The 23,208-nt window shown below is 41.1% G+C and overlaps 1 protein-coding gene across 2 annotated transcripts in view; it reads left to right on the top strand.

The window, feature by feature from the left end:
- ttll12 (tubulin tyrosine ligase-like family, member 12) overlaps window positions 1-23,208 on the top strand; it is a 78,333-nt gene that overhangs the window by 24,251 nt on the left and 30,874 nt on the right. For both annotated transcript variants that reach the window (XM_054800179.1, XM_054800180.1), the window contains exons 4-7: window positions 1,155-1,314; window positions 3,827-3,960; window positions 15,272-15,348; window positions 17,327-17,443. In XM_054800179.1, coding sequence (XP_054656154.1) covers window positions 1,155-1,314; window positions 3,827-3,960; window positions 15,272-15,348; window positions 17,327-17,443 — 488 coding nt within the window. The remainder of the gene's footprint in view (window positions 1-1,154; window positions 1,315-3,826; window positions 3,961-15,271; window positions 15,349-17,326; window positions 17,444-23,208) is intronic.

The raw sequence follows: 23,208 nt of genomic DNA, 5'->3' as shown, positions 1-23,208 counted from the left end.
ACATGTATCTCTTCCATGAGTGAGGTGTGTTATGAAACAGAACCGATGATCGTGGGTGTTTGAAAGCTGGCGTTGCAATGAGCGTCAATACAAGCGCTCAGTGAATAAAGGTGTAGAAAAGTCAGAACATCTACGTGGATTGATCTGACAAATCAATGTACAATTGATCAAATGTACAATTACTACAAGTTTTGCTTGGACGTCAACAAGTAGAAAGCAGCTGTTTAACTCCGATGGACAAAAACAGCCACATATCACGTGCTGCTGTTGTGAACACCATGGAACCAAGCTACAACGGATAAATGACGCTGACCAAGGTTCCACTGTACACTAGGTCCCCAACTAACGAACACAATTGGTTCCAGACGATCGTTCGCAAGTCGATTTGTTCAACAAAAGGTAATTTACCAATTATATAGGTACTACATGTACGTGTATACATATATACTGTACATATATGCGTATATATGTAAATTATACATTACTGCTGTTTTACCATGCACATGACAATAAAACTCTCTTGAATCTCTTGAATTAGTTTGGATGTAGTCGTAATATTAAACGAGGATAACTAATGAAAAAAAAATAAAATTATATAATACGATTATGTATCATATAATTTTATGTTAAATGTTATTTACCTTTGAAGAGGAGTGGTCGAGCATACGTCGTGGTGGTGGTGGAGGAGGAGGCGTTATTGAAAAAAGGACAAATCTTCGTCGTCGTCGTTAGACTCTTCTAAAAGAGGTAGTGCTCTGTGGGTGGTGTAGAATTAAGCAGGACTATTAACTCTTCATAAACTTTAATCACACGCTCTGTCCGGGTTGCATTGTACAGCTACAATTTAGCTTTGCATTTCTCCATTACACTCTCGCCCCACCTTTTTCCTTTACCTGTTGGTCCCATTAGCAGTGTCACAGTGCCCTCTACTGGTCAAGCATGTAGCAGTATAAATATGGAGTTACTACAAGGCAAAATACATTAAAATATAGACCAGTCAGCTTGGGTTCGTATCTCCGAATGATCGCAAGTCGGGGACCCAGTGTATAGCATATAGTAATGTGTGAATGTTGCATTAATAATTAATAATTTCTACTGTTATGAGCTGACTGAATTGGAATTTTCTTCTCTTCCTACTATGTTTCCACCTTCAGTCTGCAGAGGAGAAGGTTCCTGTGTGGTACATCATGGATGAGTTTGGTTCTCAAGTGCAACACTCTGACCAGCCCAGCTGTGGCATGGCTCCCTTCTTCTACGCTCAGGAGCAAGTGGCCTACACCGTACTCTGGCCTGTCATCGACCTGCAAGAGGGAGGTGATAACAAACACACGGTGTATAGGTTAGAGTGGACGATGTGTCAGAATCTTCCATGTTCATCGGAACATGTTCATGTTCATCAACGCCACAAAAATATGAATTGTCCTTGTCCCTAAACAGATGTGTGCAGGAAAGCACTGAGGTGTTTTCTATATTGCACACGACCTAATTAATTTTAACTTAGTGGAGGTATCTGGAGTTAACTTGATATGACTCCTGACACAGCAGATGTTTTTCAACTGTGCAGCACTTATTGTATAGATTGTTACATGTCAAATTATGAACCTACATTGTAAAATTTTGTAATGGTTTGAATCGACTGAGAAACATCGAAAAACGACATAATAATAATGAATAGACAAATTTTAGTGCAGAATACATCCCTCACATTTCTGCAAATATTTAGTTAGATCACACTAATATAACCTATAGCGTTCAGACCTGCCGACATGTACTTTTTTTTGTACTCTGCACACATTTTGACCCTTAATTATGGTTGTACGTGTCGTTGCTCTCTTGGTACAGATTTGAACTTTCAGTTTGACGTTCCCATGGCAATCGGCTTGTAGGTGGAGTGACAAGCTTTGGGCGAATCTGCGCACTCCGTTTATAATTGCCTCCTACAGCTGCCACTGCTAGCAAGTAGCAAGTGCTATGTGGAGTTCACTTCTATTCACACTTTGGGGTGTTAACATCACCGCTGCTGCAGCTGCATGCCCATCCCTTGTTATCCGTCAATGAAAGCAGCATTTAAAAGTAAAAATTAAGATGTTTACAAGATGTTGTTAGCCATTTGTCGAAGACCCATTCAGCTATTTGATGTGCGTATTATGGCGTCCGGATTGTCCCATAGAGACTGATGTTCTTTTTAAGTTGTATGAGCGCTAACATTCGTGGTAATTTCCAACACCGTATGCAGCTCACGGCACACACGTCTTTCTTACACTCACAAGAACAACACTTCCTTCTTATCCACTGATAAAATTCACCGCGAGGCACGCTGACAAACACCACAATTCAGAAATCAGTGTTACGTTCAAGCTGGTATGGCTGTCTTTTGTTGTATCGCTCATATGGTTTGGTTTGGTTTGGTTTGGTTTAGTTTATTTGAACATGAAGGTTACAATGGAATACATCTCATGAATCATTCTTTGACAGTTCCACATGTCCAAAAGGAGTAGGAAGAAGCAAAGCTTATTTAATCCTACCCCCCATCCATTCTACATCTTGTACAGTACATGTAGTTCACTTCCTGCATTCCATGTCATGTTTTCAGTAATAGTCAGGATAACACATAATAGATAACGGTAAGATAGCCCTCCCCCCAAAAAAAAGAAAGAAGAAAAAATGTTATATATATATATACATACACATACATTAATAATAATAATGATGACAATACTAAATAAATAAATAAAAAAGAACAAAGCTTTTTTCTTTTCTTTTTTTTCTTTCTTTTTTTTTTTTAAACACAACAAAGAAAATTATTAAAAAAAATAAAATCAAAAAAATAAATAAATAACAAACCTGACAGAACGATCAGGACTCTTCTGCCTTGTATTTAGCAAACATCAACTGCTTGTATTGTTTTTTGAATTTGCTCATCTCTGTACATTGTTTGAGTTCTTTACTCAATCCGTTCCATAATTTAATTCCACACACGGAAATGCTATGGGTTTTCAGCGTTGTTCTCGCATATAAATGTTTTAGGTTTAATTTTCCTCTAAGATCATATTTCTCCTCTCTGATTGAGAAATACTTTATTAGGTTTTTGGGTAACGAGTTGTTATTAACTTTATACATTATTCTAGCGGTTTGGTGTGGAGGTGTGGAGCTTGAAGGGTCTTGCCCAAGGACCCAACTGGATAATATTTTTCACCCTCAGGGTCTTGCCTAAGGACCCACCTAGATGTTCGTAAGGAGTGCAAGGTCACTAATATCCACCAGTTCCGCGTTGCCATCATGGAGCAGTGGAAGAGGATTCCAGAGGCAACCTGTTAAGCTCTCATGAACTCCATGTCAAAATTAGACATCACAGAATTAAGTAATAACTGTTGTCAGCTAAAGTTTAACGTGAATGTAAATCTCCTTGCATACTAGTTTTGTGCAACAAATATACAGCAGCGTTCATTGAAATTGAAATATATTTCCCTTTAAGGGATTGTGATTAAAACGTTAGTTAATACAAAAGAAATAATCTAAATGAAATGCACCATGTCACATCAATGTTGATCCCGAGTACGGAACATTCTGCTGTCAAAAAATATAACAGAGATTTTAAAAATCCTTAATCCTCCCTCAAAGAATGTAATATACGAGACATTTTAAAACCCCAAGCCCTAACCTCTGTCAATTTATACTTGACATTGTAAGGAATAATTGATCCAGTACGACCATGGTAGCTGAGGGAAAATGATAATTAGCAAGATACTGAATAGCGATATTCATAAAATACATTTATAATGTTATAAGAAATGCTGTACTAACTTGGAATGATTTCATTTGACAGATGAAGTAACACGTGACTTTGCATATGGCGAGTCAAACCCTCTGATTAGACAATGCCGTTTGTTACCATGGATACCTGCTGATCTAGAAGAGCTTTGTGGCAGAACCCCAGAACCACCGGATTCGTACTATGAGGTAGGAAGCAGTGCTGTTAATATTTCATTACCTCCACAAAGCGCAAGCACGACCCGGAGGTTATGTTTTGCCAGCATTTATCTGTTTGTTTGTGTTCCAAATAACTTGAAAAGTTCTGAATGGATTTGGATGAAATGTTCAGGAATTGTCGGAAATGGTATATTGAAGAATTAATACAATTTTGGGGGTGATTCGGATCACCGTCTTGATCGAACATTTTTTTGAAAAGGTTCTTTTAACATTACAAGAGAGGACCACTTTCGGCATTTGTGCATAGTACACCTCAAAAAATGGTCACAGCACTTTGAAAAGTGACCTGTATTTTTTGCCAAAGACTGACTGAAAATATAAAAGACTGATCCAAAAAATGTAGTAGTATTATTTTGGTGTGAATCACAATATGGGTGGAACTATGGTACTTGGCGGAGGTCTGCTCTCTCCAAGTGCTTCTCTAGTTTAGCCAAAAGCACCGTTGATATGATCTTCACCAGGGGTGTGACAAAAAAATCAAGATGTCGAACTATCACAGTGTTTAACCCTACGATGGATTATTGATACAATTTTACTATCAAAATACAGCCACTGTAAACGTCTTCCACCGTTTCTCCTCAGTGAGTCACCATTTTGTCATCAAGGATGAGCTCCTCCCAAATGTGGCAGAAACTTGGGCAGAAGTCACATGACAAAGCCATCTCCTTCATCACCACACTTGCCAAGAAAACTGTCCCTACTAGAGAAATGTTGAGTTTTCTCTTCAAATGCTAAATATTGTTATTCATTCAAGAGACGTGTTTAATTTACGGCATTTGTCAACATTGTGCTCATGCAGCCCAGATGCTGATGATGAAGAGTTTGTCGATCAACCTTGTCACCTTTTTTTTTTTTTAAACAAAACCTAATGTTACAGTCAGCTGCACATGAAAGTAACATTTGCAACCTTAACTGTCTCCTAAACATGCAGCCGTCTGCTCTCACCCGTACACACACACACACACACCGGCTCCCCCCGTCACCCTTGCCTTTCACGCTTGCTCACCAATCATAGTCACGACTCAGCCGGTACATATTCACCGCATCACAGGCAGATTATAAATAATATAATATAAATAAATACAAATGATAAAACTGTAACACCAACAAAAGTGTGTTTATAATTATTTTGAGTAATAAATTCACCAATATAAAATAATGCAATTGTCATAATTATAACAGGAAAAAACTAAAATACAGAATATAGGAAGTGTGCAAAAATAGGTAAAGATTTTCTTTACCTATTTTTGAACCTTGAACATAATCCAAGTTTATACACAATTCTAGCAATGTTAGACTACCGTGGCAATAGTGTTTGCTAGTTATAACAGAGTGTTGTTACAATTGTTATGTGTTTTGTGTGTGTGCCGTCAGAGATCCTCAGGTGTGTGGGAAATTTGCCAATTTCATCTAATTGGGGGCTGTGCAATTCAACACACTTCCACTAGATGGGAGCAAGTGGCTAATTACGTTGTTCATCATCAGACAATAGAATTAGTGAATTACTGTCGGTGACTCATTAAGAGAGATGCGGGGGGGGGGGGGATTACAGTGACAAAGATGGATAAATATCTGAAAAGGAAAAAATACAAAGACTGAACTGGCTCTCAACAAAATTCTGACGGAAGAGTGCCATAGTGTGAGTGGTGGTGAGGAGAAAGCAAAACTGTTGAGCAATACAGTGAAAGATATCTTTGCTTTGGATTCACCTTTTTACCAAACAATGACTTTGCTGTGCTTGGTGTGTTGTCCAACAGCGGTAGGATAAACTGAAACATCACCTCCAAACAAAACACCCAGTAATGCAAAACAAGAGCGGATACCATTTTGTTCGATTCTGTGAACAAACTGAGAAACAGGCAATTTTACTGATTAAGAAAAAACACAAAAGTGAATGAGAGAGCTCTAAAAGCATGCTACCACGTTGCAGAGCTTATTGCCAAAACCAAAAGGCCACACACTATAGCAGAGGCAGTACCGTAGCTGTGTCGCATTTCGGGGTCTGCATCCTTCAAGCATCAGAACATTTCGTGGTTGTATCATATCGTCACACCCGCTATCAAAGTAGAGAAAAAAAGACGGACAGCCCTAACAAAATATGAAGTAATGGAGCCAAAGTTGTTGTTGTATTTATATTGGGATTATGTGTTGCTGGAAAGAGGAAAAACGGCCATCTCTCTGCAGATTTATCTCAAATTCAGAGAGAAGCCTTGTATTTTTAACCATACCAATATCATTAACTACTTTATTACTTCTAGCCCATTTGTACAGCACTTTGGTCATTAAGAAGTTGTTTGGATATTTACAAGTTATGGTTTCATTATTTTCATTTTTTTTTCATTAATATCTTCACCGGAGGGTTCAGCATTCTCTTTATTAGGCAAGTCAAACCATTTTCAAACTATTCTTATTTTATTAGTTGTGCAATAATTACTTTGTTTTAGTAGCCCTGTCAAATTAAAATGAATTATGATTAAATTATGATTAAAATTTTTAATCTGATTGATCACGGTTTTAAAATGAATTATGATTAATCACCATGTCACACTGTCTGAAATATGCCCATTTTTACTGTATTTTATTGAAAGAAAGATAAATGACCGGGCAGGATTATATATTTGTATGTATTAACAGCACCAAATTAACTTAAAATTTAAATGAGGTTAAGAGATGGCACACGTCTGAAAATCTATTTACCTAACACTCCTTTTTTTGATAGCAGAATATTTGAATCAGACTTGAACTGTGTTATTATGAGCAATAAATATTTGCTTTCAGAGACACCATGTCATTGAAGTTGAATTCACGTTTTGAGTGAAATTTGTGGGATTTTCAAGCATACTTAAATGCAGCAAATTGTACTTCAGTATTAAGAGTTAGAAAGTGAGTGATAAGAATATCCACTTATTGTTTTCTTTGCATTTCTGTTTATTTAGACCACACATACACGTATAATGAGGACGTTGTTGTAATGTTCGGAGTGTCCGTGAATGCATTTTGTGGTCTGTCTAGTGACAATGAGGATGTTAAATGTTGTTGTAATGACGAATGGACTAGAGACGTGTTTGTTTGTAGTTGGAGAAACATATATGGTGTTGAAATTGCATTGCTATTGATGTGTTCAGAATTAAGTTATAAAAGCGTGTCACTCTGTGGGGAGCTACACTGTGCCGCCGTCTGTCATCGTAACAGAGAGCCGTGGCTTCCCATGATGCGTATGTGTTAATTACGCAAAAAAATATCAAGTAATTAATGAAATAAATTATTTACTGCCTTTAAAGCATTATTTTTGACAGCCCTACTCATTAGTTTCTGTTTATATAAATGTCTTAGTAGCAAACTGATAGTCAATCAGCTCTGCATACTTACTTGATGTGCTGGACATAAACCCACTCCAGATGATGTCCCAGAAAGACAGACGTCATCATGGTCGTTGTTGGAGTTCATACAGCAACACCACACACTCGACTAATGGATATATTTTTTTAAATACGTTGTAATCTGTAAATAGATTTTTTTCTATAAATGCCCAGGCTGAATTTTTAATAACAAATAATCCCTTGTTTCTATAATATAGCACTTGGGTGCTAATGGGTTTTCTAAACCCATTATAAATGTTTTCTAAACCCATTAAAAATAGTACTTTAAACTATACATTTAAATATTAAGTGAAATAGAACAATTGGAATAGCAGAGTTTATTGCTGAATATTTGCAATTAAGGCAGAGGAACACCAGAGGACACCAACAGTAGTTTCAGCACATAACAAGCATGGGTAAAAAAACAACTCTGCTTATAAATGATCCTCCAAAGCTGTACTGTTTATATGTTTTTATGACACACTTCTTTGTGCATAGTCTGTTGTCCTTTAATTTGTCTAGTGCAAAGCTCCGGTGCTCCCTTCGCCGAGCGCTCTGATTTTTTTACAGTACCGAAATAGACCTAATATATGCAAACATCAGCGACGCATACAGTGCTGCCCCTTTACCTGCACTGGGGAAAGCAGACCACAACCTGGTCCTGCTCAAACCTTACTATATATCAGAAGTGAAGAAATTACCCATAACCACAGGCTCATTCAGGAAATGGTCCCGTGAGGCTGAGCAGGCTGATAGACTGCTTTGAGACCACGGGCTGGGATGCTTTGCACAGCCCCCACAGTGACAATATGGATGAAATGGTCGCTTGCACCACTGACTACATCAACTTCTGCATGGATGTTGTTGTGCCAGTAAGGACCGTACACTGCTTTGCTAACAACAAGCCCTGGATAACAAGTGACATCAAAGACCTTCTGAACCTGAAGTAGAAGACCGTCAAAGATGGTGACACCCAAGCACTTAAGCGGGTACAGAAAGAACTAACAGTCCAGCTGAGAGAAGCAAAGGAGCAGTACAGGAGGAGAACAGGAGAGTGGATGCAGAACAACGACATGAAGGAGGTTTGGCAGGGAATGAAGACCATTGCGGGCTGCTGCTCAAAGAGAGATGCCCACATTGAGGGGGATGTGAGAAGGGCAAACCAGTTAAACCAATTTTTTAACAGGTTTCACTTCATTCGCTAAACATATTGCAAAAAAACATCAGTTAGGCTAATCCAGAATGCTGCATACAGAGAACCTACAAACCGTCTATTTCCAAATCCACAATTATAAAAATTTGCTGATCTGGTAAGGGTAATGGTTTAATTTTATTTGAACATGAATACAAGTTACAGTGGAATACATCACATTATACAATTCACAGTTCCATATGTCCAAAAGCTGTAGGTAGAAGCAAAGCTTATTTAATCTTACCCCCTATCTGTTTCACATCTGTTGCTGTACATTTATTCACTTCCTCTATTTCATGTGATCTTTTTAATGCATACAAAAGTGATTAGGTACGTAATGTAACAATATGGTAATATAGTGGTCAAAGTTTTTCCACAATCATAATAAATAGTAATCATACATAATAATCAGTTAAATAATAAATACATAATAATAAATACAAATAAACATAACTTCCAGACTCTTATATTTTGCAAACATCAACTGCTTGTTTTGTTTCTTACAATCACTCATCTTAGCGCATTGTTTGAGTTCCTTACTCGTTCCATAATTTGATTCCACATACTGAAATGCTGTGGGTTTTAAAGGTCCTGTCACACCTCAACGATTTAGGCAGCACATGCCTGACCTGATCATTTTGATGGCATACGCTGAACAGTCAACGTTTTTTTCAATTTTGGGCGTGTACATAGCGTATTCATAACGAGTTCGACGTATACATGACGTTTTAGTAACATATATAGAACGTTTCTAGAATTTATAGACAACTTATACCAACGAATGCGTAGCGTGTTGCCGGCGTTCACAACTTATGCCTAACGCCAGTCTAACTTATGCAAACCGCGGGGCAGCGTATGGCCGACGATCACGTGCCGTAGCCTATAAAAGGCTGCCACTTGATGACTCAAATCATAACCTCACTAGACATCGCAGTGTCAACATCACCATCATGCCGAAGAAAATTTCGAAGACCGCTGCCAATAAGTATCAGGGCAGTGACGGAGGGATCCATCACCACCCACAGCCTCCCCCTCCCACTCTCACTCTGATGGAGATGACGCAGGTTCTAACGCCTCTCAGGCATCGTCAATGGTATCGGAAGCTGCTTTCCCAGTGGCCTCCATCTCCTCTCAGCCAACCCATGCCATGAAGAGAGCCAAGAAGACACAATTTTGTCTCAAGGTATGTTGACGTATTACGACTTGTGCGTAACTTACAAATAACGTGTGTGAACAGGCGTCAACGATCGCATAACTTATTGCCCGCGTATGCGGGACGTATGAATCATACGTTGACATACGTCGAAAAGCTTTGTGCATACACAAAATTTTGGGACGACTTGGACGTACTACGACGTATGCCGGCGTGCTTCAGCGTGCTCTTAACTTATACAAAACTTACCCATAATGTATTTGACGTATTGGCCAGCGTATTGGCCAAATTTTTCATACGATGGCGTACGCTGGCTAAATCGTCAAGGTGTGACAGGGCCTTTAGCGTTGTTCTCGTGTTTTCAGTTTTGTTTTTCCCTGAGATTGTATTTATCCTCTCTTGTAGAAAAGTGTTGTATGACATTTTGGGTAACAGGTTATTGTTTTCTTTATGCATAATTTTAGCTGTTTGAACATTTACAAAATCAGTGAATTTTAATATTTGTGTTTTTAGAAATAAAATATTTGTGTGTTCTATGTACATGGAATTATGGATTATACCAACTGATCTTTTTTGCAGGACATTTATCCATTACTAGTTATTACCCCATATCTCCACACGTTAAGTTAGATATGGTAATACCGGGGAGCAATAAAGAGTATATGGCATGATTTTTGGTAAAGGACAAATGTTGCTTTATTCAGTATCGAAGTATTTCTCGCTACCTTATGTTGTATATTTTCAATGTGAGATTTCTAGCTCATTTTTTTCATCTTTTATGATCTCCCAAAATTTATTGTTGCTATATACGCGAGAACAACACTAAAAAACTTCAGCATTTCAGTAATGCTGAAGCAGTAAATTATGGAACGGCTTGAGCAAGGAATTTAAACAATGCACTAATATGCGCAATTTGAAGAAATAATACAAGCAGTTGATGTTGGCAAAATACAAAGAAGAAGAGTCCTGAACCACTGTGTACATACAGTGCTATGCCTAACCACTTCCAACCCTCATTACTAACTCTTCATTCTTGTGAGTTCATTGTCGGTCACCCATTATCCAAAGGTGTTCAGTTATGTCTATTTTTTACTAATGAATGGGGGTAGGATTAAATAAGCTTCAATGTAACAGTGTTGCTTCCAGTGTAACTTGTATGCATGTTGCATGCAGGCAGCAACAGGAGCATAGAAAGATCATGTCTGTTTGCTATAATTAATCACGTCAGACTTCGGGAGTGCCGCCCCTGCCAACGACTGCTTTTGCACAAATGAGGATCCAGGACTTTATCTTTTTGAACCTGAATATACGGAAGATGAAGGTTGTCAGGTAAGACACCCCTTCCCCCCAGGCAGAGAATAATGTGCTGGCTGCTAGGCAGATCCAGCTATAGTGAAACACTAAGGCTTTCTCATAGCGTTATCATGGAGCACTATAAAAATAACAGTACAGTGGTAACTCGCATAACATAAACCTTTTACATAAATTCCACTGAACATTAAGAATTTATGTAAAGTTTTTGCTTCGTATTACAGAAGAAATTCCATATAACAAAGCGTGAAGTCAGTGCAAGTCTTTTTTTTTTTTCAATCAACTTTATTTATGCCTCAAGTCGGTGCAAGTTCAGACTAACACTTGGTGACGCCTTCTGACGCATCACGCTCTCATTGGCTGATTTTCGGGTCACCGCCTCCGCTCTCATCTCATTGGCTGATTATCGAGGCACCGCCTACGCTCTCATCTCATTGGCTGAGTTATACAGCACGTGCGTGAGTTTGTATGAGAGACAGGCTTGTCCCTTCAAACTCCTTCCTCTTCGTAGTCCCCCTGAAACTAACTTAAACAATTAAGTTAAGTTGCAAATTAAAATTTTGCACACAGCATTATCGTGTAGTGCGTGTGCGTTTGTCTGTGAGACCAGCTGACTCAAGTTTTATTCATTTCCAGTAATCTTATTTATTACCTTATTTTATATTGGAATGTTGCTGTACTATGTTTATGCTAATGTTTTCTTATTTTCCCACCATATTTGGTGGACTTTGAATATTTTGAAGTGCCAAAGGAGTGAGTTTGGGAAGATCTTGGAATGGATTAATATATTTACATGTATTTTACGCTTTGTATAACATAAAATTCCTATAACATAAAGGTTCTCAGAACGGATTATTTATGTTGTAGGGGCGTCTACTGTATAATGAAAACAGTGACTTACAATGTCCACTGTCATTGGGGTGCCAACTGATGGAATGGCTGTATCTTTCAGCACAAGACTTGTGCTCCCCATTGAGCTAGTAAATTTAGTAGAGTCCTCAGGTAAAAAAAAAAAGTTTATTAGCTTATTCGGCTTATTGCCACAACCTTCTACAATAATACACATGCGAGGAATGATTTATAACCTAGACTCACAGACAACACAGCAACAGGTCCAGTTGGTAGTGTTACCGCTCGGTACGAGACTATAGAGACGTGTCGCCAGAAAAATATAGTTCTTTGTGTTAACTGCGACAATAACAGCATCGCTTAAGCTTGGTTAATATGCAGGTCAATTATGTAAATGGAACATCTTTGGCATTTTTTTTAGGTTTTTTTGGGGGGGGGGGGCTTTAAAGTTGAAACAGGTGAGTCCTGTGCATTGTTAGCTCCCACATGCAAACTTGTTTTTTCTCTTTAGAATGCACAGAAAAGAGTAAAGCATGTGGTAATGTTTTACATAAGGATTGGTGGGCAAAAAAGTGCAGTTTTCCTTTAAGATGCACCATTCTGACTAAATGGAGGGTGGCCACGGCTGCTGCTGAGCACACATTTTGACAAGGAAGGTCTTTGTTTTTGTTATAAATAGCTTATTGTGATTCAAAAACAGCCTAATTTGGCCAAATGGAGTTCCGTATAAGCTGTACAATAACACACTAAATCTTCTACGCTACCTGTGGAGGCTCATGAGGTAGTATCGCAAAAGGGAATAATACCAAAGGTGTGGCGTAGGGCTAGGGGCATTCTAATTCCCAAGGAGAGGGATGCAGCAGACATCAGTCAATTAAGGGCCAATCTGCCTTCCCAACGTTGAAGGGAAATTCTTTTTCAGCGTAATAGCACAAACTGTCCACCTACCTGGAGAAGAACAAGTACATCTTTACAGAAGGTCGGCATTCCAGGTTTTCATCATCAGGGCCTCTAGATGGGTGGTGAGAGGCGAGTGAACTAACAGAACCCGCCTTCCACCTATTCGAGCATTCATAGATGACATGACCACACTGACCACTACAGTAGCATGCACCAGGCGGCTACTTGGAAAGCTGCAGGAAAACATCAGGTGGGCCCGGATGAAAATCAAGTCGAATAAGTCACAAAGCATCTCAATAGTCAAGGGAGAGCTTAAGAATGTGAGGTTCTGCATTGGTGACGACCCAATACCGATGGTGTCAGAGCAACCTATCAAAAGCCTTGGCATTCATGGACAGGCCCTGCGACAGACAATAAGATCAGTCTCTGAAGCAGCCTGTGGCTATGGATCAAGCGCAAGGACTCTTGCTGGGCTCAAAGCAGAGGGGGGCACACCTGTGACGGCAGTGTCATGGGCCTATCATCAAAACACCAATGAAGGAGGGTGCCCACCTGACGACCCTAATGAAGTATGAAACCCACCCCCTTCCTTTCTGCCCTTACCCAAAGGTAGGGTGTGGGGGAAAGGGGGGAAGCTGAGCGACGACCCGGTGGGTGGGGCAGTTTTTGGTCCCAGGTCAGGATCTCACTACCTAGATCACTGCCCCCATCCCCTCCCTCCACCTTCTAGGCACTACTTTGCTCATGATTGGGCATGGGACACGGGCTCAGGCTCGATCACCCTGTAGTTGGCCGCTTTTTATGAAGGTGTCTAATATTGAAATGCCGACACACCCACTGATTCAAAGGTACACTACTGACGATGTGTCCCAAAATTTACATCCTTCGCATGGCTGAGATAAAGTTCCAACGCCACTCTCAACATCCACACCTCATGTGAGTCCTTTGTATTTACAAACTATGATAATAAAGAATCAAAAATGACATGCGTGTTTAACAGAAGACCTGTACTTACCATGCATTAATAAAAATCACCCGCAAGTGATTAGGCGAGTGCTAGCTTTAAATGCTAGCAAGACCGTCAACATCTAGGAACTCATGTCTCATAATGGCTACAAAAAAAAAATGTGGAAGCATTTTAAAAAGGTTAAAAATGACTCAAGAAAGTGAAATGCATCTTGTTTCAGCAGTTTCTTACATTTCATGCGACAACAACCAACAGCATATCATTTAAAACAGGTAGGCTGTTATGCCAATTTCATTTTATATCTCGACTGAATTGTAATGCAAGAAATTAGGCCGCTAACTCAGAGGTTTGGCAAGTTGTTGTTTATCAAGCCATGTCATTCCTGTTCTTTGTGCACTTTTCTGATGTGTTCTGACAGCGACTGTGTTTCAGTTTCATTCGTCTTGATTTCTGTGTCACTAAAATATTAAGGGACTGTTGCACACCTACCATGCTTATTTGTGTGTGTATTTGAGTGTTTTAGCATTTTTCTTTGAGGTGGAAATAGTCGCAAATGAGATCTGTTTATTTGTTGTGATCGCCATTAGCTCTGCTCTTAAAAAACATTAGATTTTGTCCGTAGTCGACTGGTGACAAACAGGTGCAGGTTTCACATTGAGTGAGTATAAATAAACAGAGAAACAAATTTGTGACCATATAAACCATTTTAAGCTTTAGTGTTCTATTTGCGTTGGGTGGTATACCGCAGGAGTTTCTATATGTCAGAAGTTTGCAGTCCCTTAAAAAATGTTGAAAAGCACTGTGTGATGTGATTATTGACGTATTTAAGTTACTTTTCTGTTCAACTCGCACATCACAAAATTCCATAAAAGAAAAATAACATTATTTTTGTACAAAAAATTGTGGCTAAAACCACATCCGTTGATCGATCATCATAGTGGGCTTTCCAATCATTCACCAGCCTCGATGGAAGACAGATGGTGCAGCATTAACAACAAATTCAGAAGAAGACACAGGAGGGGCACATCAAGGAGACATTCATTTAACCATCGTTTGTAAGTGTGCATACTGCTGTTGTACCTGTAGAGTTATATGTATCATATTGTTACCTATTAGTAGGTGAAGAGAAGTGTTTTATTTTAGATAGCAGGGAGTGTTGCCACCAATTTATGGTGACAACCGCAAGAAGGCCTACTGCTTATTCTGTGCTTGAATACACAATACAATACTAGTGTAGGTAATTTGTATTTATTGGCTTAGAGTTTCCAAATTTGGCTGGATGACTGGGAATCAGACACTTTGACCTTCAAAATAAAACCCATGCCCGAGGAAGCTTATTGTTTACTGTCCATTTTGAAAGCACATTTGAAACTATGACGAGAACATTTGCCTATTTTTATTTTCTGTTTTTGAAAATATCTGTTAGATGTCCATAACCGTCTTCATTGGCTCACAGTGATCACTGGCTTGACTCTGCCTTTAAACTAATCCGTCACAAGCACTTTGCTACACTGGAAAAGAGGTAACTGTTGTGTCTGTGCTACATCTAGGCTGTGCTTCAGGAGAACAAAGAGCTCCTTCCTGTGGAAATCCAACCCTCAACTTTACCCAGGGACAAAATACTTAAGTATGTCTTGAACATTCTTCATAGTGCATATTACGAACATTAAACAAAAAACTTCAGTAATTTGTGTTTGGTAGTTTTCTGTTGTAACAAAGCTTATGGCCAATAAATGTAAGTTATAAAATAAATACATGTTTCTATTTATTTCCATTGTGAAGGAAAACTGCACTTTTTGGGGATTTTCGCCCATCATTCACAATCCTTATGCAAGACTTGAACTCACGTCTTTCTCATTTCTGCGCCTATTAAGCCTTCTGAAAAATACCATTTACATATAATGTGACGTGCATGCAGTATAACCAAGTTCCAGTGACAGTGTTATTAACATTGTTACGTGGATCAAACTATGTTAATGGCACATTGACACTTGGTCATAACACGCCAGCTAGCGAATAGTTTCACCACAGACTCGGCCGCAGCGCGTCAGCGTTGCACTCACAACGCCTCAGACCACTACAAAAAAGGTAAGGCTACATATTTGAGCTGATGCCCTGCTGCTGTTTTTATTTCTGAGTTTGGAAAAGTTAATTGTAGGTGTAGGCGCTCGTTTCTGTAAGTATTACATGTTATGATAAATGTACCTGTTACTACATGGTCACAGCGTGTATATAAAATCATCAAACGTGTTGGAGGTGTTTTAATAAGGGTCTTTGTAGGCGGCATTGGTGGATCCCGTTACGTGCAGTACTGATGTCTTTTTTTTAATCTGTTTTTATATCTTTAGAACACAGAGAAAAGAGAAAGACGTGTTCAGGTCTCACATAAGGACTGTGGATGACGGGCAAAATTCAATTTTTTTTTTTTTAAGGATTAATTTGTAAGGTATACATTTGTAGGATGAGGACAAATGCAGGTTCCTTGCAACTGCAGCATCATTGAAAAGGGAATTAAACAGTTTTTTTTAGTAGCATGTTTACAAGGAATATCATACCGAACACACATTTAAAAATGTTTTTTCTCATTGTGTTTTCCCATTTATTATGAATTAAAGTCAAATATTTGCCATTTCCTTAATGAGTTATACATTACAGTGGTACCTTGGTTAACGTCTGCTCCGGTTAGCACATTTTTTGGTTAACATCCAATATTTGTGCCAAAATTTCGCTCGCTTATTTGCCATTCAAAATGGGTGTTGTGTGTTTACGCCGCCATCTTGGATCATGCGTCTTTTAGAGTTGATAGAATAAGATAAGTATTCTCGTAGAGTTATTTTGTGGTTGCACTGGCATCACTTTCACTTTTGAGCAGACAGGCTGCTTGACGGCCTTTCTGTGTGAGGGTGGGGTTGAGGCCAGTGTAGCACACAGGTTGCCTGGCAACCTGATCACACCCACTGTCTGCACACAACCTTACAGCCATGCGCCCTTGATTGACAAAAGCGCAAACCAATTAAATGCAAACACATAAATCACATACTGGTCCACTCATGAAGGAGTACTCGCCCCTGCGTGGTCGTGTCTCAAGTACACTGTAGCACTTACCTTGGCCACTTTCTAGTTTTCATCACTGCCTGCTAAGGTGAGTAGTACAGTAGTCCGGCAGATTTAAAAGACAGAAAAGTGTGTCTGCCTAATCTCTTTTTGGGAAAAGCAACCCGGTCGTTTCACGTCAAAGATGAAATCTCATGATATTTGCTCCCGCACGACTTATCTAAGTGCTGTTTACGTCTAGTGCATGACAATAGTACGCGCGACGTGCATTGTTGCCCCGTGGGCGTGCATTGTCACCACCAATGGAACGGATTCATTGAATTTACATTATGTTGTATGGGGAAATTTGCTTTGGTTAGAGTCCGTTTTGGATTGGAACAGATTAACAAAGTTAAGCAAGGCACCGCTGTATTTTTAACAAATTTGTGAAAATCAGTGTGAGCACTGCTTGACCAAGCAAGTCAGACATACAGATATTGATTAGAGCATGGTTATTGCACAGGTTTGCCTTGCACATGGTTAATTCTGTTATTTTTTTATTTTCTTTCAAGGGTTTACTCTGAAATGTCACAAGTAACTAACAACTTGACACACACAAGTTTCCAGCTGACAGATAATGAGGAAGAGGCCGATATCATTTGGAGCTACAACCACATCAAAGACTACAGGTGAGGAGAAAACAGTTGGAAGGCGTACAAACCATCCATCCATTAATTTTCTTTTGCTTATGTGGGTGCGGGTTATGCAGAGGCCTATGAAATCTGTTTTATTTTTTCCCAAATTGCATTTAATTTTTTCCTAAATTCAGTTTTTTCTGTTTCATTTTTTTTAATTAAGTTTTTTTATTTTTACACTTATTTTATCACCATAGGTTGTGTGTTTAATTGTGTCAGTGAATAAAATGACTTAAATAAATGCAAAAATACTTACATTTATTGATGCAATACATCACTGGACAATTTTGCCCAGTGTGTTTCAAACTTTTCATTGCGACAGAATCCTCAAAAAAACGATCGTATCCGTGCTTGTGGTTAAAGAAGATGTAGTTGCAGATGCAATTGCAATTGTTTTATTAATGTAAGCTATTTTTTTAAGACACACTTATTATATTACTAATACTACACGATGTGCACCGCTCTTATTTGGAATCCTGGAAGTACAGTGTGTGTTGAAAATGATATTTGACTGTTGATAGCTATCTCGGTGCCTCTTGCAGCCGTGGCTGTCATCTTTATTTTTAACGCACAAAGTCATGAGTATCTTAAAACGCTCGGTGGCATTACCTAAAACACAACTTTGGCACACACAGCCGTACACATTAGCATTCTCCACTAAACTAAGCTAACCCAGCCAGTTTACACTGGCCATTACTGTACGTGAGCTCACGCTCGGTGAAGAGTGTTTTTTTGGCCTTACTTCAGGAGGGCGCTGGGGAAATATTTCCCCAACTAAACATTTCTTCTCCTCACGATTACAGCGTTTCATTCACAAAATGTCAATATCCGTGAGATTTAACAGTAGGTTACGTTTTTATTGGACAACTCCGCAATTCTGTTAGGGCCCAAGTTTATGAGGGAGGCAGCCCAGACTTTCTAGTCTCCGGTCACCTCCTCTATCTCGACCAGGAGGGACACCGCAGCAGTGGCTCAGGAGGTACAGCAGGTCGTCCCTCCACCCAGTCACTGTTGTTGTGTCCCTGAGCTAGACACTGACAAACGGGAAAGACCTTGCCTACAGTGCTGTCCACACTGGTGTATGAATGTTTGGTGGTGGTCATAGACCCTGTAGGTGCGAATTGGCAGCCACATTTTTGTCAGACTACAGATGTAGGTTGCCACCACCAGTGTATGACTGAGGAGTGAATGAATAATGGGTTCACTTCACTGTGAAGCTCTTTGGCTACCTTGAAAAGCACTATTTAAAATCTAATCCATTATTATTATTATTACAGTGGCATTCCCAGGCAAGCTGTGAGACAATCCCTCCAGTGTGCCTTAGGGCTACCCCGAGGCATCTTGGTTGGGCCACCGACCATAATGTCCGTCTAACAATGTAGTGATTGGTGTAAAGTATTGTCGCGACCCTGAATTGTTGCTGTTATGCATGTTGTTTCAGAGTGTTTGACCGTTTTGGGTTACCGTGGCGGTATGTGGCAAAGAGGGCCGGTACTCAACAGTGCTTCCGAGCACGTTGCTCGCCTTCGCCAGGCAGCTCGCTTCCGAGGCCGGCTTCGGTTCACGGAGCGTTAAGAGGTGTGCGAGAACGGAGGGTGATGACGATGGCAGCGCCTATGTCGACAACTTGGCTGCCAGCGCTAGACGTAAGCAAAGATGGTGGCGCCCATGGCAGTCAGCAGCATGTGAAGACACCAAAATACAACGGAAGGGCAGATTGGGAGGCATTTCACGCCCAGTTTGAACTGTTGGCACGAGCTGCTGGCTGGTCAGATGATGATAAAGCATTACCACTTTCCCTGTGCCTTACTGAGGAGGCTTTTTCATGTTTACTACTGCTGAGCCCAGCTGAAAGAAATGACTATGGGACTTTGGTCAGCGCCCTGCAGCGGCGTTTAGGACATTCAGGCAGAGGCAGGCTGGGAAACCGCTCCGTGTATTGGCCAATGACATTGAAACCCTGACGAGACGTGCATACGCACACATGTCTGCTAATGTGCAGAGTGAGCTAGCCAGAGATCAGTTCACCCGGGTCATAACCCCCAGGGAGCTGCGCATACAGACACAGAACATCCCCGCACCCTGCAAGAGGCGCTAGAGCTGGCTGTGGAGAGAGAGGACCCCCAGCACAGTGACCACGGGGGTGGCAGCCCTGTTGTGAGGACCATGGTACAGGTTGGCCTGGGCCAAGAGAAGCCCGTGTGGGTGGATGAGCTGATTTAGTGATGTAGATGTGAGTGATGCAAGACCCATCAAGGTGCGGCCCTGCCGTCTTACACTGGCGCATCAGGCGGATCCACACAGCGCCATCAGCTAAAAAGAGGTTCTGTGTGGACTACAGGCCACTGAATAATGTGGCAAAAAAAGACTCGTACCGGCTGCCCCTTATTGACGAGTCCCGAGACGTGGTGTCTGGTTCATCATGGTTCTCCTCGTTGGACCTACGCAGGTGAGCCTGAGCCCTGAAGCCAGGCCAAAGACTGCTTTCTATACTGGCAGAGGGTTGTGGCAGTTCCAGGTCCTCTGTTTGGGCCTTTACAACGCACCGGTTACATTTGAACGCCTCATGGAAAAGGTGGTGGAGGACATTCCTTGAGAGGAATGTGTGGTCTATTTGGACGACATTCTGGTCCATGAGAGCACTTTCCAAGCGGCCTTGGGATCCCTGCAGCGGGTGCTGCAGAGAGTGTCAGCGGCTGGTCTGAACTGTGACTATGACAAGTGTTGCTTCCTGAGAAGGGCGCTGGAGTTTCTTGGACATAGAATTGGAGGAGGGGGCATCAGCACGCTGCTGGATAAAGTGCGGACGGTAAGGGACTGGCCAACCCCCACCAAACGAGCTTCCTTGGACTTGCGTCCGACTACAGTCAGTTTGTGCGGGACTTCTCATGCATAGCCGCGCCCCTCTTCCGCCTCTAGCGGAAAGACACTGATTTTTCCGGACACTTGAGTGCGAACAGGCCTTCAACTCTTTGAAGGAGGCCTTCATGGAATCCCCTGTCTGACGTTGGGATGGGGGCGGTGTTGAGCCAGGTGGGGATGGAGGGGGAGAAAGTTGGGGCCTATTTCAGCAAGACTTTCAACAAGGTGCAGCAGTGCTATTGCATCACATGGCGGGAACTACTTCCGACTGTGAGTGCAATAACCCACTTTAAATATTACTTGTGCGGTCTGCCCTTCATAGTCCAAACTGACCACGCTGCACTCCAGTGGCTCATCTCCTTTAAAGAGCCAGAAGGACAGATTGCATGCTTGCTGGAAGAACTGGTGCCATATGTCTTCAAAGTGGAATACAGGGCTGGGCCTCGCCACGCTAATGCTGACGCCATGTCACAGCGCCCTTGTGCGCTCGTCGGCTGATGTTACTGCGAAAAGAGAGAAGCCTGGGAGAAAGAACTGACGGGGGCGGCCATGTGTGTATGGAAGTGCAAGTGCTCACTGCAAGACATTTATAAATCTCGCGTCCTACAAAGAACAAACAACCTCATCAAGGAAAACACACATCCACAACACTCATTCTTCACACTCCTACCGTCAGGCCGACGCTATAGGAGTTTGAAGTCCAGGACCACAAGACTGCCAAACAGCTTTTACCCACAGGCCATCAGGCTTCTCAACGAAGCACTCACAAACGCCGCACGCAACACACACTCATAACTCTATTTATTTATTTATTCATTCATTCATTCATTGGTATTCATGTCTCGTCTGTTGTTGTTGCTTAATTTATTGGTATTAATGTTTCTTGTTCTTATTCATTTTCTTGTGTTTTCCCTCTTTTTGGGAGAATGAACAGTACAAGAATTTCGTTGCATAGCTACCTGTTTTACTGTGCATATGACAATAAAACTCTTGAATCTTGAAGTGGCAGATGCGCCTGATTGGAGGATGCAGCACAAACAGGATGCTGATGCTGCAGTGGGTGGAGTTAGGACAGAATCCACCTTGGGTTGAGGTGGCACCGTACCCGCCCGCCACTAAAGGACTGTATGCAATGTTTGGGGCTCTCCGGATGAACTTTGTGTGACCCCTCGGGGCGAGGGTTTTTGTTCGGGGGGGGGGGGGGGGGGGGTTAGTGTAGCAACCCTAAAGTGTTGCTGTTATGCATGTTGTGTTCAGGAGTGTCTGATCGTTTTGGGTTACTGTGAACGCACCAGGTGTGGGGGCGTGTCATGGGAAGTCAGTTGAGTAAGTGCCTTATGCTGATTGCTGGTGAGCTGTTAGTGGCGTGGTTACGGCCGACAGTAGTCATTATTGTTTGCAATAAAAGCTTGTTACTCAACTACCGTCTTGTGACGACGCTTCAGTATTATTACAACTAGGGATGTCCCGATCTGATCTTCAGGTCGGGATCGGCTGCCGATCTGCTGTATTTGTGAAGATCGGATAATATCGGCTTCCGCCATGGGTCAATCCGGTTGCTGTATCACGTTCATAACGCTGAGCCATACTCCAACATGGTAGGTGCAGTAAAGCGCCTCAAAGCTGGTTGCCACTCGACTCCCCCCACCCGCAACAAGAAGAAAACACAGCACCACCACATGCAGACATGTCCGCAGTGTACCGTGGTGAAGTTAGTTTCAAGTTGGACATTCGGCTCCATAGCTACAGCGGTAGTTCCCTCTCACTGCGCCTGGACTGCTGCGTCATGGTGTAGGGAGATCGCACGGGAAGTGCCGCTCTGGTTGCTTATAATAGGGACCGCACAAACACTACTAAACACGTCGAAACAGCAGTGAAAAACCTTGGAAACTCCTCTGTTACGGAGTGTGAATGGAAGCCAGCGGGGTTTGCTTAGTTTAGCTAGTGCAGTTGTGTGTGTGTGTGTGTGTGTGCGTGTGTGTGTCTGTGCTCACGAATCCGACGGAATGAGTATATTTTCACTGTGTTGTATTTTACTGCTTTAATGTAAGAACCATTTTACAATGCCCACTGACGACGTTTAGGTTCTGAGTGAAAAAAGACGAGAGGCACGTTTATTCTCGCACCCAGCGCGTATCAACCGTCAATTGCCATTCTCAACACACACAACACATTCCGTTCTTCAAAATAAGAGCGCTCTTTGTCACATTTGTCTAATTGTGTAAACAAAATAAGGGTGTCATTAAAATATCTTACATTAATAACGGAACTGGAATTACATCTGTGACTACATCTTCCTTATTCACAAGCACGGGCATTACAGTTTGTAAAAGATTTTGTATCAATATGTGCTGAGGCTGACATCCCATTAGAAAAGTTAGCTAAGCTACATCCATTTCTCAATTACTGGACAAAATGATATATTGCATCAATAAATGCAATGATTTATGCATTTTATTCACTAACCCAAATGGTTTGTTTGTGAGGTTTGTTACAAAAGCCAAACAATATTGTTGGTCATGCTGTGTAATAAAAAAAGTAAATTCAGCAATACTTTGGTTGCATTATTTTTAATGCTTTGAAGAGCTATTTTCATAAACATATTCAATTCCACAAATTCATGTTTGTTACTTTGTAATTCAAAAAACATAGAAAATAACGATCGGTACTGGATCGGGTCGGCAAGACGATTTTAAAAAACTGATCGAATTGGGATCGGGACATCCCTACACTTTTGATAGTGCACCGATAGAAGCAACTGAGGATTGTGGTGGACATGCCAAATTTCCTCAGTCTCCTCAGGAAGTACAGTCTCCTTTGGGACTTCTTCATAATTTGTTGGGTGTTGTGAGACCAGGTGAGGTCCTCGCTGATGTATGTGCCAAGGAACTTGAAGG

The sequence above is a fragment of the Dunckerocampus dactyliophorus genome, chromosome 15, assembly GCF_027744805.1.
Source record: "Dunckerocampus dactyliophorus isolate RoL2022-P2 chromosome 15, RoL_Ddac_1.1, whole genome shotgun sequence".
Classification (NCBI taxonomy): domain Eukaryota; kingdom Metazoa; phylum Chordata; class Actinopteri; order Syngnathiformes; family Syngnathidae; genus Dunckerocampus; species Dunckerocampus dactyliophorus.
The sequence above is the reverse complement of the archived record's forward strand: the minus strand, read 5'-3'. Positions and strand labels throughout refer to the sequence as shown.